At 47.4% G+C, this 21,867-nt stretch overlaps 2 protein-coding genes across 2 annotated transcripts in view; one reads left to right on the forward strand and one right to left on the reverse strand.

The window, feature by feature from the left end:
- Positions 1-6,583: 6,583 nt before the first annotated feature.
- Positions 6,584-13,728, reverse strand: timm22 (translocase of inner mitochondrial membrane 22 homolog (yeast)). The gene is made up of 4 exons (XM_056284784.1): positions 13,440-13,728; positions 12,138-12,334; positions 7,593-7,665; positions 6,584-7,496 (listed from the first exon to the last, which is right to left on the reverse strand). Exons 1-4 carry the CDS (start codon positions 13,681-13,683, stop codon positions 7,420-7,422), a joined length of 591 nt encoding a protein of 196 aa, XP_056140759.1. The 5' UTR covers positions 13,684-13,728; the 3' UTR covers positions 6,584-7,419.
- Positions 13,729-14,165: 437 nt separating this feature from the next.
- Positions 14,166-21,867, forward strand: part of specc1 (sperm antigen with calponin homology and coiled-coil domains 1) — a 93,787-nt gene continuing 86,085 nt past the window's right edge. Inside the window, exon 1 of the mRNA XM_056284766.1 lies at positions 14,166-14,253. The gene's annotated coding sequence lies outside the window, so the exon portion shown is untranslated. The remainder of the gene's footprint in view (positions 14,254-21,867) is intronic.

Below are 21,867 nucleotides of genomic sequence, written 5' to 3' on the forward strand. Positions count from 1 at the left end.
TCCAGTTTTTACGGTTTTCAGTGCTACTTACAGTCATTAGAGAGAGGTGGGTCAAATCTGAGACTCTGTATCGAGCACTTAAACACATTTACCATCCAAATAATTATACTCACCTTAAAGTACACAGAGCGCCCTCTACTGAAGTACACAGAGCGCCCTCTACAGAAGTACACAGAGCGCCCTCTACTGAAGTACACAGAGCGCCCTCTACAGAAGTACACAGAGCGCCCTCTACTGAAGTACACAGAGTGCCCTCTACAGAAGTACACAAAGCGCCCTCTACTGAAGTACACAGAGCGCCCTCTACTGAAGTACACAGAGCGGCCTCTACTGAAGTACACAAAGCGCCCTCTACTGAAGTACACAGAGCGCCCCCTACAGAGGGCCAGTCAGCGCTGATTCAAGAACTTTTATTTATTTATTGTGTTTATTTTCACTGTCCCTGTAAACGCTGCCGGTTGTTATTCTGGGCGGCGGAGGTTCCACCGTATTTCCCAACATTCGCCGATGACGTCAGCCTGCCCTGCTCCATAAAGGGATGCCTCATTATTAGGAAAAGGGTTTTATGACTGGTGATGTGCCAGTGATACCTGCAGAGTGAATCATGGGAGCTACGTGGTAGAGGCAGCATGGTAGACGGTAAAGACCGCCTGCATCACCTCATGACCTCTGTGTCCTGCATGACCCGCCGTTCAAGTTAAACGGATACGGGCCTTGATGGCCCAAAACAATGTCGTTTCCACCAAAATGATTGTCAGTAGCACAAACAAGTGCAGCATGGATGGCAAGAGAGGATGCTGCCTTCAGCTGAACAGTACATGGCAGTCTGCCGCAGGGACGCAGTACTCACCTAGTACTCAGCACTATATACAGTACTCACCTCTATACAGGCCTGCATTCACATACTAACACATGACCAGCTTTTCCTCTTCTGTGATAAAAAGTCAACATTGAAGGCTCGTTCCATCATTTAGTATTATAATAATTCCCTTAATGCTCATGACTCTTATGGTCCCATAGTCTATAGTTGTCGGCCCTGTGTGATGGTTCTGGCGGCCTGTCCTGGGTGTCTCCCCGCCTGCCTCCCAATGGCTGCTGGGATAGGCTCCAGCATCCCCGCCACCCTGAGAGCAGGATAAGCGGTTTGGATTGATGGATGGGTGGATGGATGGATGGATGGAACATATTCGTGCGCCCTGAAAAATGAAGAAAGCCTCGTTACACTGGAGAGAAATAAGTTTGTATGTAGCCCCCCCTAGTGGCCACGTGTTCACATAGTCCAGTCATTCCTAAATAAATCCACTCTTAGTGTGCACATTAAGGCTATGACTCTAATTATTTACCTTTCAATCAAAAACCATTTTTTAAACTTCAATTGTCATACCACATACAATTTGTCACTTATAATTTAAAATTTGCCCCCTTATTATCGGATCATGTGTGTGTGTGTGTGTGGTTGTGTGTGTGTGTGTGTGTGTGTGTGTGTCCGCAGCTGAACTCGCAAACTGCTGGACCTGCATTATAGCATTTATTCACTCTTTGGGGCAAAAATAAGAGCTTTCAGTTGTAACTTAGATATAGTTAACAAAACAGAATATGTATTCAGTAACTTTCAGATATATGTAACAAAACAGAATATGTATTCAGTAACTTTCAGATATATGTAACAAAACAGAATATGTATTCAGTAACTTTCAGATATATGTAACAAAACAGAATATGTATTCAGTAACTTTCAGATATATGTAACAAAACAGAATATGTATTCAGTAACTTTCAGATATATGTAACAAAACAGAATATGTATTCAGTAACTTTCAGATATATGTAACAACAGAATTTTTATGCAGTAACTTTTAACAAGGCAAACGGGAGCGAGATCTCTTATTAAAATACAATAAATTACACTTGTGGAACAGATGTAATTAGAGAAAAAAGCCCTGTTACCCTTTATAGTTTAGGTAGATAAAGGTCTCAGTCACATTAGAGTAAAATAATCCTATTTCTATAAATGTCATAGGATCTTTTTTTTAAAGATATTGTGGTGACCCACATCTATATAACGAGAGACATTCACCTAAGAGGACGGTGTACCTTTAAGGGAAGAGGCGAGGGGTCAGATAATGCACTTCCGCTTCCGGGTCACAGTTCAGTGTCGTTGTCGAATGTATGACATGCTAAGTTGGAGCTAGTAAACTACCTCGACTACGTCTACTCTCACGTCTCCTGTCTCGTTGTTTTCTAACGCCACAATATTTTATTTTCACGGACCCCTTGCAATTACACCACGGACCACTAGGGGTCCGCGGACCCCCGGTTGAGAAACACTGCCTAGCTCGCCGTGATCAAAACTTATTAACGAGAATTTTGATAAGCCACAAAAAACGCGGAAGTTAAAAATGAACGTCTTCCACCAGGCCGCAGTCCGAACAGGAAGTGGGACGTATTCTTGTCGCTGCCTGATCTAGTCCACCGTAGATGCGAGTGCGCATGCGCGAGTGTAAACGCGTTCACCCGTTTTTGTCCCGTTGTGAAGCTAAAGACGGGGTTAGTGTTAGACCAGAAACGGTGGCATGGCAAACCTTCTCTCTTTGGAAACAGTGTTGCCGACTTGGCGACTTTCTCGCCAGATTTAGACTTTTCAAACCCTCTTAGCGACGGACTCAGATTTGTGTCGAATCAAACAATAGATTTATTTTAGCGCAAATCGGATTCCGTACTGAGCGACTTACTCAGACCGTCAAGGAAAAGGCGAGAAATACGTTCAAAATAGGTTATATTGTAATTCATTCCCGGCTTAAATGCTGCTCAGAGTAAACGCAGCCCACGGCTCGTCTGCCAACAGGGCCGAGGGCCGAGGGCCGGGACCCCCGGCCCCCCCCCCCTTGCGCCGCGCGCAGGCACCCCCCCCTTGCGCCGCGCGCAGGCAGTCAGTGGGCGTGGCTTGTGGGACAGCCGCAGTGGCAGTTCAGCTGTAGTGAGTCTCTGTGGTTGCGTTGACGCTCTTGCCCTGAAGCTTTCTCCGGATTAGGGTGTTCCTATAGCTTGTAAACATTTAAATAGTTCGTTTGATATTCTCCCTCCCTTAGTAGATTTTTTTGTTTTACAATTTTACTAAAATTATGTGTCCCTCCAGCAGGGGCGGATCTACAGGGTGGCAACAGGGGTGGCAGCTGCCACCTCTGGGACACAGTGTTGCCACCCCTGTTGCCACCCCATTATATGTTTTTATGTATATTTTATGTACATGCATGGTGAAGGTCAATGAGACCCGCGCCAAACTCATCTCAAACAGAAGTCGCCGATTTAGAATCCCCCCTCCCCCTCACAGGCGCGGATCTACAGGGTGGCAACAGGGGTGGCAGCTGCCACCTCTGGGACACAGTCTTGCCACCCCTTTGCCACCCCAGGAAAAAATCTCTAGATCCACCACTGCCCTCTAGTGAGTTTGTGGTTATTCTGGTGTATCCCAATACATGTAGTTGTGAATTGTGACAGTTCGCCACTAGATGGCACTGGAGGCTCAGTTACAGAGTTGTGGTTAACGCGTACAGGAGAATAAGAGTACCTTTTCTACGGGCGGTTGAAGCAGAGCTCCTTATACGCAGTCTTTCATTAAAGCAGCTGTTAATGAGGTCCCCACAGCCGTGGTGAACCTGTGTCAATATAAAACACGACATTAATTTGGCGAAATATTTCTCTTGCTACCTTTTATTTGAGGAGTCGGCAACCTATGACCCCCGCGCCCACGGTGGCACGAGAGGCCGTTAACACGGGCACGCGGAGCAATTCAAGAAAAAAAAATCTCAATATAATTGTTATGAAAATATGTTAATATAAAATATAACCTAATGGTGAAGTAAACGAACAATCCGATTTAAAATGATATTGGTGTAACCGGTTATTTTCTTGCCCGGTGCGGGATTCGATACGGGGTGTACTGCACCACAAGGCGACGTCACTAACCGATCAGCTAAAGGGTCAGACCCGTTAGCTAGTTTAGCGGCCAATCGATCCCTATTTTAATTCAAACACCCGCCCTCGTACTGCATGCGTTCGCCAACTGCATCTCTCCGGCCGGCAGTCTCGAAGGAGACGCCTCCCCACTTCCGGGACAAGACGACTCCAGGACGAACCACTGCTTTCCCCCCCCCCACACCCAGAGACGCAGTCACGTGACGAACACAAGCCGACTCCGCCCCCCTCCCGAAGACAGCGCTGCCAACCATCGCTGCTTCACCGAGTCCGGCCATAGTCGGATCTGATGAGACCGGGGCGCGAACCCCCTGTCCCCAGTGGGCAACTGCATCGCCACAGAGCCGATGCTTATACCGCTGCGCCATCGCGGACTGTTCGCAGGTCATATTTGATGGGTTACCAAACAAAGACGCGATCATCAGCAGGACCCAAGAAAGGCGCGTTCCCGTGAGAACCGTAGAGAGGCAGGCGCCTTACAGACACGGCTGTAAACGCAGCGAACCCTTGCCGGGGAAGGTGGCGCCGGTGTTCGGCGTAGCTCCTGACCAGAGTGCGGGTCTAAACTACGCTCCACGTCCAGCAGCGGTGCCCAGATATTAAGACAAACACGGGTCGCACCGAGTCGGTAAGGTTGAATTAAATTTCTTTGGTGCCCTGCGCTGCTAATTTGCTCAGATAAGTGTGTGCGCGCGCGTGCGCGTGTGTAGCGTGCAGATCTTTTGGCATGTGCGGAATCTAGGCGGGGGAGACCATCAGCAGCAGTAAATAGATAAACGCTCGTTATAAAAATGAACCGGCTCTCGGGTCTGTGAAGTGGCACCGGACATCCAATGGTTTGCCGACCCCTGGCTTAAGGTGACCTCTCGCTCGCTGCAACTGACGCAACCATTCCGCCTTATGCAAATTAACGTGCGATGACGTCATCTGGCGACTTTCGGAGCTGGTGCTTAGCGCCCCTACAGGCCACTATCGGTACAGCGCTAGCTAGCTACTTCCACTGGAAAAGTTGGCAGCGCTGCTTGGAAAGAGCAAGTTCATGTAACCGGTTATTTTCTTGCCCGGTGCGGGATTCGATACGGGGTGTACTGCACCACAAGGTGACGTCACTAACCGCTCGGCTAAAGGGTCAGACCCGTTAGCTAGGGGCTAACGTGTCTAATTAGTAGTTTACATTCATATCAGACTTGGTCGCATTCGTGCGAGGGTCCGCCTAGGAGGCTGCACAGCCACAGACTCGCAGGCAAAACCTAATCAGGTAGGAGTTGTCCTGACTTGAGCGCTGCATGTTAACTTTTTTCTTTGTTTTTTTTGTTTAATTTCCCCTTCAGTCGACTTGGGCGCTGCGCCAAAGTCTTATAATGGGCGGTGTGACGTCCATGCTTTGTAACACGCTCAGTAACGTTTCTGGTGTTAGTTTTAATGTTTATTCTGGTCACAAGGGGGCGCTCTAAGATACGTGTTAAACCCGGAAGTAGGCGAGTAAGAGAGGCGTGCTGGTCTGCCATGGCTGGCGAATACACCGGCGGATGTACCGTTGTCACGTTTCACTCAAGACTCCAAAACGCAGCTTCGTGGTATTTGAGTTATTATTTTAAAACCTGACAGGCGGGAAACTCACTAGTTTCCCTGTCCGCAGCTAGTCTGGCATATCCCTGGGCCTGTCGGCCTGGTAACGCGTGTGCCGTTATGGCTGCGTGACCGACGCCCTCTCGTGGTCGTGGTGATTCAGCACCTTTGAAAAGCCCGTTTTATACCGCGGCTGCGCACCAGCGCCTCCGCTGGAGGAGAGGAGATACGCAGGCAGGGATCTGAGTGCACTCTTCTAGTTTGATGAGTCTTCCCCTTTAAAAAAAAGAGCTGTAGTGGGGTATTATTTGTTTGATTGTGTCTGGCAGTCTTACCAACATTAAAAGCATCAGTGGGCTCAGTGTAACGACATGTTGGGTTTAGGTTCGTGGGAAGTCTGCCCCACGCCAGGATTTATGGCCATTTAAATGGCTGGTACAGATGTTATTATAAGAATCTGTAATAGCCATGGAGCTAAAAATGTCTGTGATCCTCCCCCTCAGATACATGGAAAACATTTTTCCCATCACAAAATGGCAGATTTGTTAGTCGGAGGCCTCGGTCAGAACCGGGTGGCAATGACGTCAAACACCCCATCAAGTACGTTTGACTGACGCTTGACAATGAGAACTGGAACAATGTTAACGGTGCCTAATTTAACATCAAGTGTCATCAACGTGGTTCATTTGGAGGGGGAAAACCTCTACATTATGGCTTATAAATCAAATGAGGCAGGATCATATCATATTAGGCTAAACTGAAATTATTTATTCAGTTATCTGAGGTCGAACGGCAGCATTGACCGGTTTAATCTCGGCGCTAACAAACATCCACTTTGATAAGGAGTCATTCACCAGACCATAAACATAAAGTCTGATCAATAACCAATATATCGGTTGATTATTGAGTTTCTTTGGCCCCTCGGGGTCCTCCACCCCCCGAGCGGTGCTGAGGGACGTATCAACAGAAACATTCATGACAGCCGGCCTTGTTGTCTCCTAATACGAAGTAAATCTCACACTGATGTCATATTGTAATATATATTTTATTCTAGTTAAATAACTTTTAACATATACATGTCAATTATTTAAAGGCAGGAAAAAAATCCCCCTCCCCCCAAAAAATCAGACGTTAAAATAAAGATTGTTTAAAAAAAAAAAACAGCATTGGATGGTATTCGTAAACGTCTAAATTCCATATGACATCTCGCCCTTCATAACCAAAACCTGCCCCTGTCTCTGGTACGGTGAATCCATGTAGGCCGTGTAACTTTACATTATGTGGTGTCATCCAGTTACGAGCCACCAATCACTGGGCAGAATGAAAGCAGATCTATTAACGTCATGTCTGACGGGAACACGGTGACAGGAAATGTGTGACCAGGACATTTTTTTAACGTATAAATATTCCTGACATGGGAAAGTTTGTGATACATGTCAGTTCTGTAAATTATGAACAATGTAAATGGAATCTGAAGTTCCACTTTTAAAAAAGAAATCTCAGGAACGTTAAACGCAAGAGGTCCGTGGCCTGCTGTTGCCATCTGGTCGAGCGTGAAGTCGACAGAACTCGTTTGCAAATTTTTGATACAATTTCCCATCAAGCCGAAGAACAGAGACGAGAGAAAACCAGACTGGACTCCGGCACAAACTATGGCTGCCTTGTGCGACACGGCACACAAACAAAAAAACACCGCTGATGGAAGAGAAGAGCTCCAGTGTGAAGGGTGGGTGGACACGGGGGTCTCCGCCAGCGTTTTATTCCTGACAAGGTCGAGGTTCAGAGGTCGCAGAGTCTCATTGTTTGGTCCGGACATCTCTTCGCTCTTCCGCCGGTTGGTGTCCACAGACTGGGATGTCTCCAGCCGCTGGTGGTTCATCGCAGGTAATACTCGATGGCGGCAGAGAACGCAGCGAAGCCTCCGCATCCGAGCACACCCGCCTTCAGGCCAGCTGGAAAAATGATGCAGATTCTGTAACCGAAATGAAACTCAACCCCCGACACCCGTATTTGGGGAAAAACAAGAGTAAATGTGCTGGGTTACTTACCACGAAATCCAATCGCTCCCCCGGTGACACAACCACTGTACACTGCGTTTTTCCAGTCTGTTTTTCCTCTGTGCTGCAAAGAGAAAGAAGAGAGGTAAGCAACTGGTTCAACGAAAAAACAAGACATCAGCAGACTTACGTGGGCGGGGCAACGAAAGGTACCCGTCACGAGAAAACGGATAACAGCACGCCGTTATTTGTGCTAGTCAGTGCACTGACTGAGGATTGATGAGTAAACTTGAGAGTTTAACAGCTGAGTTGCAGCAGTCAGAGCTGATGGTGCAAAAAAAGGCCTCGTCTGAACATCTGTTCTGACCATCTTCACATGGGGAAGCACCAATTTATGAAGCACATTCACGGGACCTGCTGACAATCGCAGGACTGAGTCAGCGTACACCGTGCCATGTGCTGCTACACAGGTGAACTAACCTGCACACTTTGACCAGAAGAGAGTCACCAGAAATAACTTAAGTTGATTTGTGATTAATCTTTTTTTTTTTGGAGAAAAGCATCATGTGCAAAGCAACCTGAAAATTCAGTAACAGTAAACAACAACACCACAAGAGGGCGCTACAAGACCATGAAGGAAATCAGAATCAGAATACTTTTTATCCCTGAGTGGATAAAGTACTCTTAAAAGGACAGAACCTGGAATACGTTTCAAGACATCCATCCATTATCCAAACCGCTTATCCTGCTGTCAGGGTGGCGGGGATGCTGGAGCCTGTTCCAGCAGCCACTGGGCGGCAGGGGGGAGACACCCTGGACAGGCCGCCGGGCCATCACAGCGTTTCAAGACAAACTCTATGAAACAGTACTAGTTAGAGTAAGCGTATGCTTTTTTTAAACTCTGTCTGATCATGCCTCCAGAAAACTGTAGGGGCAAAAGTTTCAGAACTGATGGCCTCAGACCCAGACCCAGACCCAAAGATACATTGTCGACATTAAAACACTTCTTGTCTCCAACCACTTTTCATAAAGTTACACTGATTTGATTCTAACGGGGAAAACAAAAAAGTAAAGTAAAGTAATGGGGAGTGCAGGAGAGAGGTGAAGAAGAGTGCAGGCAGGGTGGAGTGGGTGGAGAAGAGTGGCAGGAGTGATGTGTGACAGAAGGGTACCAGCAAGAGTTAAAGGGAAGGTTTACAAGATGGCTGTGAGACCAGCTATGTTATATGGTTTGGAGACAGTGGCACTGATGAAAAGACAGGAGGTGGAGCTGGAGGTGGCAGAGTTGAAGATGCTAAGATTTTCACTGGGAGTGACGAAGAAGAGTGAAAAGTATGAGCACCTTCAGACAGTTGGTCATAACTGCAGCGCATTCATAAGGGGTGTCACACCCAGACTTTCCAGCGATCATGGCAGAAGGGGTTGTAGCCACGTATAAAAAACAGATTGGCGCTATTTAACTGTATAAAAAAAAATCAAGGTTTGAGAACTGCTGTCCAGAACAGCAGCTGTTTATGCAACCGATGTCAAAACAGCTGCTTTTTAAAAGTAGTTGCCGTCCTGCCAACTGCGTCTGTGTTGCGTGCGGTTGCGTGCCAGCTATGTTTTCTGAGGCGTTTTATAAGGAGATTTCAAGTAGCCTACTTTGGAAAATGGGTAAATTAAGTGGCAAATACTTTAACTGGTGCTGAATTAATTGACCAGATCGTTTTAACTACAGGACCATGGACACACATTCATTTTATTTAATGTGCAATGAAAGAAAAAAACAAACACAAGGTTGCATCGCTGCATCACATTGCGTCTGGTACAATGAGCTATTTCTCTTAATCGTTGTTCAACAGACTGTACTCCTGTCGAAGGCCACGTAGACAACGAAAAATAGACCATCAAGCTAGAGATCAGCAGCGCGGGGGGGGGCGCGCGGCTCCCGTGGTCAGTGTAGCAGCATCAGCTGATTATAATGAACACGTTCTGCTGCAGCGGACGCATCGCGCCGCGGACATGCCGGGCCAATCTAGGCCGTAAATAAAGTGTTTATTATTTTTTCCAAAGAATTCATCCACACCGCGCCACTTCCGCCAGTGCCCCACCAGAAAAAAATATCCCCCGAAGAATTTCCAGTTGCCGAAAGTCGATGGCATATACTCCATTCAGTTAAGCAAAGAAAAGGACCAGAATATGATTTATCAGACTTGGATCCTTTGTCTGCCTGCCCGTCCCTGTGTCCAAGCCCATTTGTTTATTTAAAAAGGCCTAGGCTATTAAGGTTTTCTATATCACCACACTACTGTTAATATAACAATAGTGTGATGATATAGAGCTGGTTAAGAAGGCACAGCAGAGACTCTACTTCCTGAGAATCCTCAGGAAGAACCACCTTACCACCTCACTGCTTGTGTCCTTCTACCGCTGCTCCATAGAGAGCATACTGACCTACTGCATCTGTGCCTGGTTTGCCAGCTGCACAGTAGCAGAGAGGGAAGCACCACCGCCCAGAAGATTATCGGATGCCCACTCCCCTCCCTGGAAGACCTATACCGTTCCCGCTGCCTCAAAAAAGCCCATGGCATCCTCAAGGACCCATCCCACCCAGGACACCGTCTGTTTGAACTGCTGCCCTCGGGCAGACGTTACAGGACAATAAGAGCTCGGACAAACAGGCTAAAGAACAGCTTCTATCCCCGAGCCATAACCGCACTAAATGCTGCTAAGTCTCGATTCCTGACTTTTTGTGCAATATGTTGGTGTCCAGTAGAATGTAGAAATTAATGTGTGTTTTATGTTTTTATTTCTTTTCATATTGATCTTTGCACTGATAAGAACTGCAATGTCAAATTTCATTGTACTTGTAAAATGACAAAGTTCTATTCTAAAAAAAATAAGCGTTTAATATAAGGCGTTTCAGGCTTCATTAGGCTATACAATACCGCCTACCACTGGATTTGTAATGAACTGCAATAAACTTGAGCTTCTGTGCTTTGATTACCCTCTATGAAACATTCTTCTTCTGGATCGGCACCTTGCCATGGTGGAGAAGCTTGCGTGTACCAATGATTCCCAAGAGCTATGCTGGCCGGAGCTTAGCTCCTGGTCGGGTCACCCAAGGGGGATAGGTAAAGCGGGAGGTTCCAGACAAAGTGCGATCCAACAAAGACTTCAACAGTGGAACTGACAGAATGTGTCCCCCGGTCACAACGGCAGTGATGGCGGATGAAGGCTGCAACAGAGGGTGGTCCCAAATCATCTTGGTTCTCCATGCCATTGGACTCTGGCCACCCCCTGCCAAGGACCGTGTGGTGGCTGCAGGTGCATCAGCCACTCCACCTAAAAAGCTGTCACGCGCAGGTATCCTGTCATTATGCGGCTCCGGGATCGGTGTCTACACCCACCTGAGGACCCAGAGGCACCCAGAGGGAGGACGGTCATACTCAACCCCGAGTGACCATCGATGATGAAACATTACCCTCTTCCATTTTATAATGGCGAGTTGTACTTCTGCAGTTATTTTGGTTAAAGTAATGCACAAGTAGTGTAATCAGTAACGCATTACTCTACACAAGACAGTAATACTGTAGAGTAACTTATTGTCAAATGAAAGTAACCAATCTACTACTACTACTTTCAGCTACTCCAATTAGGAGTCGCCACAGCGAATCATCCGTTTCCATCTCTTCCTGTCCTCTGCATCTTCCTCTGTTATGCCAGCCACCTGCATGTCCTCCCTCACCACATCCTTAAACCTCCTCTTTGGCCTTCCTCTTTTCCTCTTTCCTGGCAGCGCCATATTCAGCATCCAGCATTCAGCCCCCAAATGAAAGGAACTAGTAATGTGTATTATGACATTTTGAAAGTAAGTTGCCCAACACTATTCTTTGGCATCAAGAAGGCATGTTGGAGGTCCGCGGTGGCGTAGCGGTCTAAGCATCGGCTTGGTGTCGATGCAGTTGCCCACTGGGGACCGGGGTTCGCGCCCCGGTCTCGTCAGATCCGACTATGGCCGGACTCGATGAAGCAGCAATCATTGGCAACGCTGTCTTCGGGAGGGGGGCGGAGTCGGCTTGTGTTCGTCATGTGAATGCGTCTCTGTGTGTGTCGGAAAAACAGTGGTTCGGCTTGGATTCGCCTTGTCACGAAAGTGGGGAGGCGCTTTCCTTCGAGACTGCCGGCCGGAGAGATGCAGTTGGCGAACGCATGCAATACGAGGGTGGGTGTTTGAATTAAAATAGGGATCAATTGGCCACTAAATTGGGAGAAAAAAAGGGAAAAATCAAATAAATTTTTAAAAAAAAGAAAAAAAAGAAGGCATGTTGCAGGCTTGCAACAAAATCCTACTTGAAATATTGGGAGATTTAAAAAGATGCTTTCGAAAGGTGAGATTGGAAAGCTCTGTGTCTGAAATTTTCTCTAACTCTCCAAAGCAGATACTCTTCCAAGCATAATTTTGATTGGCCAGATGTGCTTGGGTGTGAAAATGGGCAAGTGTTCCAGTGGCCCACAAAGTCTTTCCCCTTAACACTTCACATAAACTACTCCCACTACCATGTAAACCGCCCCCTGCCATGTCTTGATATAGAGAAGACAAATTCAGCTTACTGATTCAATGATGCACTCTGTGCAGGAGAACATGGCACCAACAATGGCAAAGTTCTTAGCGTAGGACATCCCCCTCTGGCCCATGTCTTTCAGGACCTCGCGTGCCGTTGGTGTTCTTAGGGGGTCTTTGGGGTCGAAGCCGACATTGGTGTCAATGCCTGCTGTGAAAACACCGAAAGCCCCGCCAAGGACAAAACCTGCAGAAAGTGAAGAATTTAAAATGAAAGTCAGGATAATAAATAAAAACTGTTACAAACTTGTGGAACTGAATACCAGGAAACATTGAGGGTACTTATTGGAATAGCAGGTAAAACATTTGTTATCCATGCAGCAAGATCTGCAATTGCTCCAACACACATTTTTTGCTCCGTCACAAATAAAAGTAGAAGAATGTTTAGCAAAAACATTCTTAGATGTGTTTTGTATTAAAATAATGGAACAATAATACATTTCTTGTGGCAATTCAGGGTTTGAGAGGAATTCAGGGTTTAATCCTTACATGGTCTCCACGCAGGATGTGTAAACTGTCTCGTGGGATGTCTTAGCAAATACGACTATAATAATAATCATTACATTTATATAGCATTTTTCTACACGCCCAAAGCACTTCTCATTGAAGGGGGGTAACTCACTTCAACCACCACAAATTGTTGATACCAATACAATGTATACAATAGTAACAACCGATACCAATTGACTATTGGTATCAGTTATTACTATTGTGCCCTAATTATTAAGGCACCCATTACAATTGGTGTCTACTATTATGCCTTCCTTCTACCTGGACTTGACTTATAGCGATAATGTTTCTACACAAATACATAGCAATGTAAATCTAATTTATATTTTGGTTCTCCTATTCGCTACCTATTGATGATCTAAGGTGCACTTTCACTAAATCCACTTGACATGACTGGCACTCTAAGCTGTTGTATGATGACTATTAAGGAAGTGCACTGCTACTACTGGGCTACAGAACTGGTCTTACTATATGACGACCAGTGAAACCTCTGTGCTGTCAGTTGGGAACACTCGAACTAATCTGCTAATTGCCTATTCTGTTACAAGACGCTTCGGACAAAAGCATCTAACATATTAGTACATGCAAGTGGGTATGATGCACTCGTCTGCTTTCAAATGACGCCTGTTCGTAAGACAGACGCATGAGACTGAGTGCCCACACACACACACAAACACACGCACACACGCACGCACACACGCACGCACACACACACACACACACAGAGCCGGAGTCAAAAACACGCATGTTTTCACCATGCTCATGTTAGACGACCATCCTACCTCCAACACACGCCAGAGCCGTCTTGAAGGCACAGCTCTCCATTCCTCTCTCGATCATCTTCTGCTCGTCGCTTTTGGCAGGCATCGGTAGCCCTCCCATAACTGCGGGATTAATGTCCTTTATTGGCCTTTTCTCTCCGATAAGATGATCCAGGACCATACTGTATTGAATTTGCTGGTTATCAATAACCAAATCGGTCGTGTCCGACGCAGGAGCATTTCCACTACTCATAGGCGCCGCCATGTTTTCCAGTGAGGGCGGAACAAGTAAGTTCAGTGGACGCTTAAGCGGCTGTAGATTCTTTAAAAAAAATAAAAATACAGAACACTTAAAGTTGGTCACAGGAAATGTTATTGTATTGTGGCTCTGATAAAAAAATACGGGTAAATTATTTTTTTTAAAAATCTAATAAAAGCAAATCCCCTCAATTATTATAATGTATTCTCGCTTACGCCAGCACATTCGACACGGTGTGGATCAGCGGCGATGACCTTGAGCGGAATCGAACCCTTTTATTTAATTCTACCCGGCGGATGTTTTAGCGTTTAACGGGGTGGGGGGGAGGGAAGGCACCGATCAGCGGGTTCAAAAGGGGCGATTTTAACCCAACACATCTCACGAAACGTCGGCGGGGACTATCGGGACGGCGGGGACTACGCTACCCAGAATCCTCTCCGGGTCACTGCGCCAAAGTCGCGCGCGCTCCACCTACCGGCGCCGACGACGCGATGGGCAGCCGCACGCGCCCCGCGCAGGGCAGTACAACACGCCGCGAGGCGCGAGCAGCATCCCGAGCCGAGCCCCCGTGCACAGGTGAGTTGTGTTACCCGGTTCGTCGCCGTGCAGAAACTCCTTCTACCTGCGGCCCCTTCTGGCGCCGCGTAATACGCGTCCGCCGCGGACGTTCGCCTTAGTCCGGCGTTTGCCGGTCATGTTGGCTGAAATTGAAAGAGTCCGTCAGATACGAGTCCTTTCGCGCGTGTCTCTCTCTCTTGCGCGCGCTCTCTCTCGCGCTCTCTCTCTCTCTCTCTCTCTCTGCGCATCGCTGCGCGGAGCGGTGTCGGGGCAAATAGCGCACCCCCATCAGAATATGTTGCATCTCTTGCGTCCGAGGAGAGCGGCGGTTCCCAGAAGACGGGAGTCCGTTCGCCGCTTTTAAATCTAAATTCAAGACGCCTTTGTTTGGAGGTGTGTGTGTGTGTGTGTGTGTGTGTGTGTGTGTGTGTGTGTGTGTGTGTGTGTGTGTGTGTGTGTGTGTGTGTGTGTGTGTGTGTGATCTCTGAGATCTGTTTGACTCCTTATACTCGGACCCTTCCTAGTTCTGATTTGATGTCCCCGGTTGTTTTTTCTTTTGCTTGCTGTAGCCTCGGCTTGCGAGTTGTTTTATTGTCGTTGTTTCATCAATGTTTCCTAGTCCTGGATGTAGTTTCCTCCACCTTCACATGTGCGGTGTCCTGGGTTGTTCTGAAAGGTGCCTTGAATAACATTTATTACTACTGCTGCTGCTGCTGATGATGATGCTGCTGATGCTGATGATGCTGATGACCATGATGATGGTAATATTGTAACGTGCATGGAGAATTCGCTACAATATCACCGTTATTGATAGTTTTTTTTTTTTGCATTTTGGTTTCATGCGAGGAAGTGAAGAATAACACCAGCATTTGGATTAACACGGTTGTGGCTCTTCTGCATTTTCTTAGATGAACGGCTTAAAGCCACGTGAGCCCTCCTGCTGGAAAGCTCGATAGCGATCGTGCAGGTTTTCCGCTGTTATGATGGGCTGTCTAACTCCACGTCACGCGTTGCACTGAACGGAGATCGTCTGCTCCCAAACAAAAAACGCTCTCCATCGTAAAGCTGACGTAACCATACTTCTCGGATGCATATTCCACAGTGGTGCAAAATTTGCCACAACATGAGTCAGTCCCACTGCATTCTTCCTCCCCGTGGGCTTGCACAATGCAGATTTGTCCTTGGGTTTAATTCTTATTTTTCCACAGTGGCCCAAGCTTGCATGTGGGCTGACAGTATTGTTATTTACGGAGGATGTCTGCAAAGTTTTGTTTTGGGGTTTTTTTTACCTCCCAAATCTGAGATGGCACCCTGTTTGGGCTCATGGTGGCTTGCGGGCCTCCTCAGCTAACTCTCACTCCCAACTTTTTTGATTTAACATGGCAGTTAAGTTCTTTTATGATAAGAGAAGGCTAAGAAACAATGGGGGAACCGTTCTTTATTGGCCCGGGTGACCGCTGTTTGTTTCACTAGCTACGTCCTACCTGCCGCATGCAAAAACAAAAAAAGTTCTTCAAAGTTTTTTTTTTTAATTCATTCATTTATCCTGACTGGAGCACAACTATACAGTTAGAGCAGTTAAGAATGAATTTGCCTAATTAGCCATCTTGGTTTGCCTTCTGCACCCATAAACCCCCATGGTTTCCATAAATTGTGCATTTTATTGTCAAGGCCAGCTGCCTGTAAACCACTTCAGTGAGCCGTGTGCATTTTTTTTTTTTTACATTCTCGGTCAACCTTTTCTTCTCGACTAGACCAGATCTGTGTGCGTGCGAGTGTGTGTGTAATGTGTGGTTATCTGTGAAAGTTGTTTATTTCTTCAAGTGCTTTGCTAGAGACTGCATTGGATAAGTGTTAGAGACTACATCGGATAAGTGCTAGAGTCTACATAGGATAAGTGCTAGAGACTACATAGGATAAGTGCTAGAGACTACATAGGATAAGTGCTAGAGACTACATAGGATAAGTGCTAGAGACTACATAGGATAAGTGCTAGAGACTACATAGGATAAGTGCTAGAGACTGCATTGGATAAGTGCTAGAGACTACATAGGATAAGTGCTAGAGACTACATAGGATAAGTGCTAGAGACTACATAGGATAAGTGCTAGAGACTACATAGGATAAGTGCTAGAGACTGCATTGGATAAGTGCTAGAGACTACATAGGATAAGTGCTAGAGACTGCATTGGATAAGTGCTAGAGACTGCATTGGATAAGTGCTAGAGACTACATAGGATAAGTGCTAGAGACTACATAGCATAAGTGCTAGAGACTACATAGGATAAGTGCTAGAGACTGCATTGGATAAGTGCTAGAGACTACATTGGATAAGTGCTAGAGACTACATAGGATAAGTGCTAGAGACTACATAGGATAAGTGCTAGAGACTACATAGGATAAGTGCTAGAGACTGCATTGGATAAGTGCTAGAGACTGCATTGGATAAGTGCTAGAGTCTACATAGGATAAGTGCTAGAGACTACATAGGATAAGTGCTAGAGACTACATAGGATAAGTGCTAGAGACTACATAGGATAAGTGCTAGAGACTGCATTGGATAAGTGCTAGAGACTACATAGGATAAGTGCTAGAGACTACATAGGATAAGTGCTAGAGACTACATAGGATAAGTGCTAGAGACTGCATTGGATAAGTGCTAGAGACTACATAGGATAAGTGCTAGAGACTGCATTGGATAAGTGCTAGAGACTACATAGGATAAGTGCTAGAGACTGCATTGGATAAGTGCTAGAGACTGCATTGGATAAGTGCTAGAGACTACATAGGATAAGTGCTAGAGACTACATAGGATAAGTGCTAGAGACTGCATTGGATAAGTGCTAGAGACTACATAGGATAAGTGCTAGAGACTGCATTGGATAAGTGCTAGAGACTACATTGGATAAGTGCTAGAGTCTACATAGGATAAGTGCTAGAGACTACATAGGATAAGTGCTAGAGACTGCATTGGATAAGTGCTAGAGTCTACATAGGATAAGTGCTAGAGACTACATAGGATAAGTGCTAGAGACTACATAGGATAAGTGCTAGAGACTACATAGGATAAGTGCTAGAGACTGCATTGGATAAGTGCTAGAGACTACATAGGATAAGTGCTAGAGACTACATAGGATAAGTGCTAGAGACTGCATTGGATAAGTGCTAGAGACTGCATTGGATAAGTGCTAGAGACTGCATTGGATAAGTGCTAGAGACTACATAGGATAAGCTAGTATGCCCGAATCTGTGGTGGTAGCCCGTTTTAGCTGCACCAGCTCATTGTCGAAGCATCGTCGCTTGTGGAAACCGTTGCCATCTCGGTCATTGCTCACTGTGGGCCATAGTAATTGGACAAAAGGGGATGCCATATTGTAGTATATTCTAATTAAAGCCTTTTTGTTACAGTCTTGTGTTTAAAGAAGAAGCCAGCCCTGCAGCAGGCCACGCAGGGTAAAGTGCCGGCATTGGTTTGCCTTTTGGGAGAAACCCAGCCGGCCACAAAATCACAGCGTTCGCTTCATTCTGGTCCCTTTGACAGTGCAAATATCAGAAGACGAGCAGTCGTTTACCAGTCACTGTGAAATTTATTGGTAGCTAATTGGAGCCCTTGTTTTTTCCCATGGCTAACCAGCCGAGTCGTGGAAAAAGCTAAAAAAGCTGGTGTTGGCTGACATGGTGGGCCGGCCGTGTTCAGAACACGCTGTCCTAGCCGACACACAGTTCCCAGAGCAGACTAGGTGTGTCCCACAGCGAGATGAAACTCAGAATGTGTGTGTGTTTTTTTTCTATTTGCAGATAGAAGATAAATGCATGGCTATATCGTGGCTTGATCTCTTGCTCATAAGGACTCTCTCCTCACTTCCTCACTACGAGCCACCCAGTAAGCGTGGAGGGAATACTGTAGCGCCGCTCATCTGTCTTATTGACTTTGCTCCCTGCTTTGAATTTGTCCGTAACGGTCCCGTTACTCCCGTACATGGACTCTTCCTGCCGGCGTGTCCTCACGGGGCCTTCGGCGACCCTAAACTGCCTCCCGGTCCGGCCGTCGCTCCGCTGACTTGCTCTCCTCTGCTGAACTCATTACACAGGCAGTTCCTGTCATCGGAGGAGCGGGCTTTCTATTTATATAACCGGGGCAATTTGGTGAGCGGACCGCCCGGTCCGCCTGTGCAACAGGGTCGCCGCTCTTTAGTTCAGACAAAGGAGGATACCTGCCGGTCTCCTGGACCGTAAAACGCAGCCTCGTCTGCTGAAAGGGGGGGGGCGAGATGAGGATGAGTGTGGGTATGTGTGTTATTCCGAGGGGAATTCAACATGGGTCTACTTTTCCCTCAACCTCAGGAGTATACGCTGTGCCGATGAATTGTGTCCCAGAATAACTTTTGTAGGTTGTAGACCTGATGCTGGCCTTGCAGTGATGTGAATATCCTACAAATGACATATGAAATACAGGGGGGGGGGGTAGGTAAGAAAGGAGCCATTGGAGTCACCTTCTCCATCTGTGGTACGTGGAGTTGTGTGTGTGTGTGTGTGTGTGGTCAGGACTGTGTATGTATGTGTGTGTTGGGGGGGGGGCACTGCAGTACTATAATCCCCCACACTGCCTCTGCTGCCCAGTCCGTCTCTATGGAAGAGTCCCTGTAATGCTGAGCCACGGACACCGTACCACCCCGTCTCTTGGCATACGTCCTGGGCACAAATAGAGCTGCAGGGGATGATGATCCGTATTGATCCGGGCTAAGCCGCAGATGCCTCTTTGCAAAGTCTTAATGTGCTCTGACGTAGTAAATGGAGATCCCCAAGATCTCCTGTAGTAGTCTGGGTGGGTTTTACTGCAGGAGAGAGCGAGCGAGGGAGAGAGAGAGGGAGAGAGAGAGAGAGAGAGAGAGAGAGGGAGAGAGATTTGTATCGTATTGATGCTGTATGTAACTTTTGCTATTGTTCCTCTTGATTATGCCATTTTGTGATGAGTGGCTCTCAAACGCCTCTTTTCATGATGAGCTTAAGGAAATCGCTGCTGTCATTTGAAACTCGCAGCTCCGCTTGGCGTGGCATGATCAGGCACACACACATGCAGAGAGTATATAGGTTGATCTAAGAAAGACTTGCATCTGTTCCCTAGACTTAAGCCCCGGTCCGCATATGGCAGAAGTGGCATGCCCCATTTGCTGCTCCATTGGAGCAAGAGGCACTGGGCGGATAGGGAAAAATATTCTAAGGGTAATGATAGGGAATTTTACACCATATTTGAAAAGCCAGCTTGGATTTCTCAGATATTTTGGACCTTCGTTTTGGGTAATAGATTTTTGTCATCATTAACTCGGCCACAAGAAAACTGTGTGTCCCAGCATGACCATATGTGCATTTCATCCCGGCCCGGTACCAGCGAAAGATGATAAACGATGATGTTGAAATATTGCCCGGCCCTGAGAGCTGGCACTGGTAATTACAGAATAAAAGGCAGCTGGAGAGATCAGTGGGGCTGTGGGCATTTGTTCTGGCTCTGTTCCTCATCCTGCCTCAGGAATTGCAGCATCCGTCTATTCATGGCAGAGAAGGTGGCGGCCGATCGGCAGGCTGCGATTATGTTTGCGTTGCGTTTTGATAAATGATACTTGTCCCACACACAGGTACAGATGGTTCCTTCCTGGCCTCTCCAGCGCTCTCATAATAACCACCGCCAACCTGCTCTGCACAATATCTTCCCCATAATCTGTCAAAGGGTGAAGCAGAGATGGTATGTCAGTGGTGCTGCAGCGTTCTTTAAGGTGTGCCCGTATGCAGGTTAGCTCTGAGCGGAGGAAGCTCTTAGTTTTCCTCTGCTCCGACTCTTGTTTTTCTTAGTCCAGGAATGTCCAGGAAGTTGGCTGTGTTCCTTTGAAGAGTCGCAATTTGGCTCACTTGCTGCCAGGAATGCCACCATTTCTACACACGGGTCATCTGAGCCCAGACGTCCAGTCAGAGGCGTAGAAATGCCGTTTCGGCTTACATAATAACACGAGAAGAGTAGGCCGATCTCCTCCCTGTTGGAGATTAGATGTACTCAGAATTGTAAAACGGTAGATTGTGAAGACGGACACGCTTTGTCATCAGTTCAGAGTAAGGCAGTATGGAAAATACGTAGTCATAGGGAATTTCACACTATATCAGCATTTATCATATATATCATAACATATATGACACTTTCAGGATATGACTAATCCCTGGAACATAATCACTACTTGCTAGTCCCCCGCCTTTCTCACCGAACACTGCCTTGCTGCACCCACATGGGCAGTACAGGTTCGCCGTGGGTCTGGATGGTTTCGTGCTTGTTTACATTTGGAAGCCTGTGCCTCTTAATTCCTGCTTCCCTTTTTCTCTCTTTCTTTCTGCCCCTCCTTTACTTTTTGACATTTGACCCATTTGACATTTCGGCCCTGTGATGGGTTGGCGGCCTGTCCGGGGTGTCTCCCCGCCTGCCGCCCAGTGACTGCTGGGATAGGCTCCAGCATCCCCGCCAGCCCAGTTTGGATAAGCGGCTTGGATAATGGGATGGAACATATATCACAATATATATGCAAATACCGTGTTTGAGAATCCACCTGAGTGGGCCGTCCGGGTAGCGTAGCGGTCTATTCCGTTGCCTACCAAACACGGACGTCGCCGGTTTGAATCCCCTACAGACACAATTGGCTATGTCTGCGGGTGGGAAGCCGGATGTGGGTATGTGTCGTGGTCGCCGCACTAGCGCCTCCTCTGGTCGCCTGTTCGGGGGGACCGGGGGGACTAGCGTGATCCTCCCACGCGCTACGCCCCCCTGGCGAAACCCCTCGCGGTCAGGCGAAAAGAAGCGGCTGGCGACTCCACGTGTATGGGAGGAGGGAGGCACGTGGTAGTCTGCAGCCCCCCCCGGATCGAGGCGTTTCGTCTGATTACCGCTGAAAGGTGACGCGGAACAGTGCACAATTATCGTGCGGCTGTGGTTCAACGTGACAACCCCTGCAGCTTTTTCTATCAAACAGGACGTGCGAGTTCGAGGGCGACCGCGACACGGGCACACGTGTGGGAGTGTCCTCAAATGTTTGCCTTCAGCAGCTGCAAGACGACTCTCCCGCTGTTATCTCTTTTCTGGCACGTCGTCAAACAGCTGATATTGAATCGGATGACTCTCGTGCCCTGCGACACGGCTTGGATGAGTCTCTTTTGGGCCGGACGGTGGTCCTACGTGGTAGTGTTGTACCGTGGTGCATTGCGCAACATGGCTGGGGGGGGGGGTCGGAGTAGTACTTGTCGTTCCCATCCGTTCTCCCGCACATGGTTTTGTTTCTATGGAGGCCTCCCACTCACTGTACCGTACATACAGCCGCGCGGGGAGGGAGGCGGCTGAGGTCGCCGGGACGTGGTTTCGACCGACTGTGTATCAGAAGAACTTTGACACCATCGGAACAGGAAGTTGGGTCCTCGGGGAGCCCGGCTCTGAGAGAAATGAAAGGGGAGGATGAAACATTAAATATACATGAAGGCCGCGCTTATCTCGGACCCAGCTGAAGTGAAAGCGGGGCGGCGCTGCTGTCTTGTGCCGTATAGCAGCACTCTGGTACCGGTCGGTGACACGCCAGTTTATCTGCGAATTGCTTTTCAGTCGCT

The sequence above is a fragment of the Lampris incognitus genome, chromosome 8 (assembly GCF_029633865.1).
Source record: "Lampris incognitus isolate fLamInc1 chromosome 8, fLamInc1.hap2, whole genome shotgun sequence".
Lineage (NCBI taxonomy): Eukaryota > Metazoa > Chordata > Actinopteri > Lampriformes > Lampridae > Lampris > Lampris incognitus.

What these genes read in the sequence shown, in the direction of transcription:
- timm22 (XM_056284784.1), bottom strand. Translation starts at nt 13,683, where the DNA reads ATGGCGGCGCCTATGAGTAGTGGAAATGCTCCTGCGTCGGACACGACC. An exon ending in GGCTCTGGCGTGTGTTGGAG is followed by an intron (nt 12,335 to 13,439) that starts GTAGGATGGTCG and finishes CACTTTCTGCAG; the next exon opens with GTTTTGTCCTTGGCGGGGCT. An exon ending in CAGAGTGCATCATTGAATCA is followed by an intron (nt 7,666 to 12,137) that starts GTAAGCTGAATT and finishes TTCTCTTTGCAG; the next exon opens with CACAGAGGAAAAACAGACTG.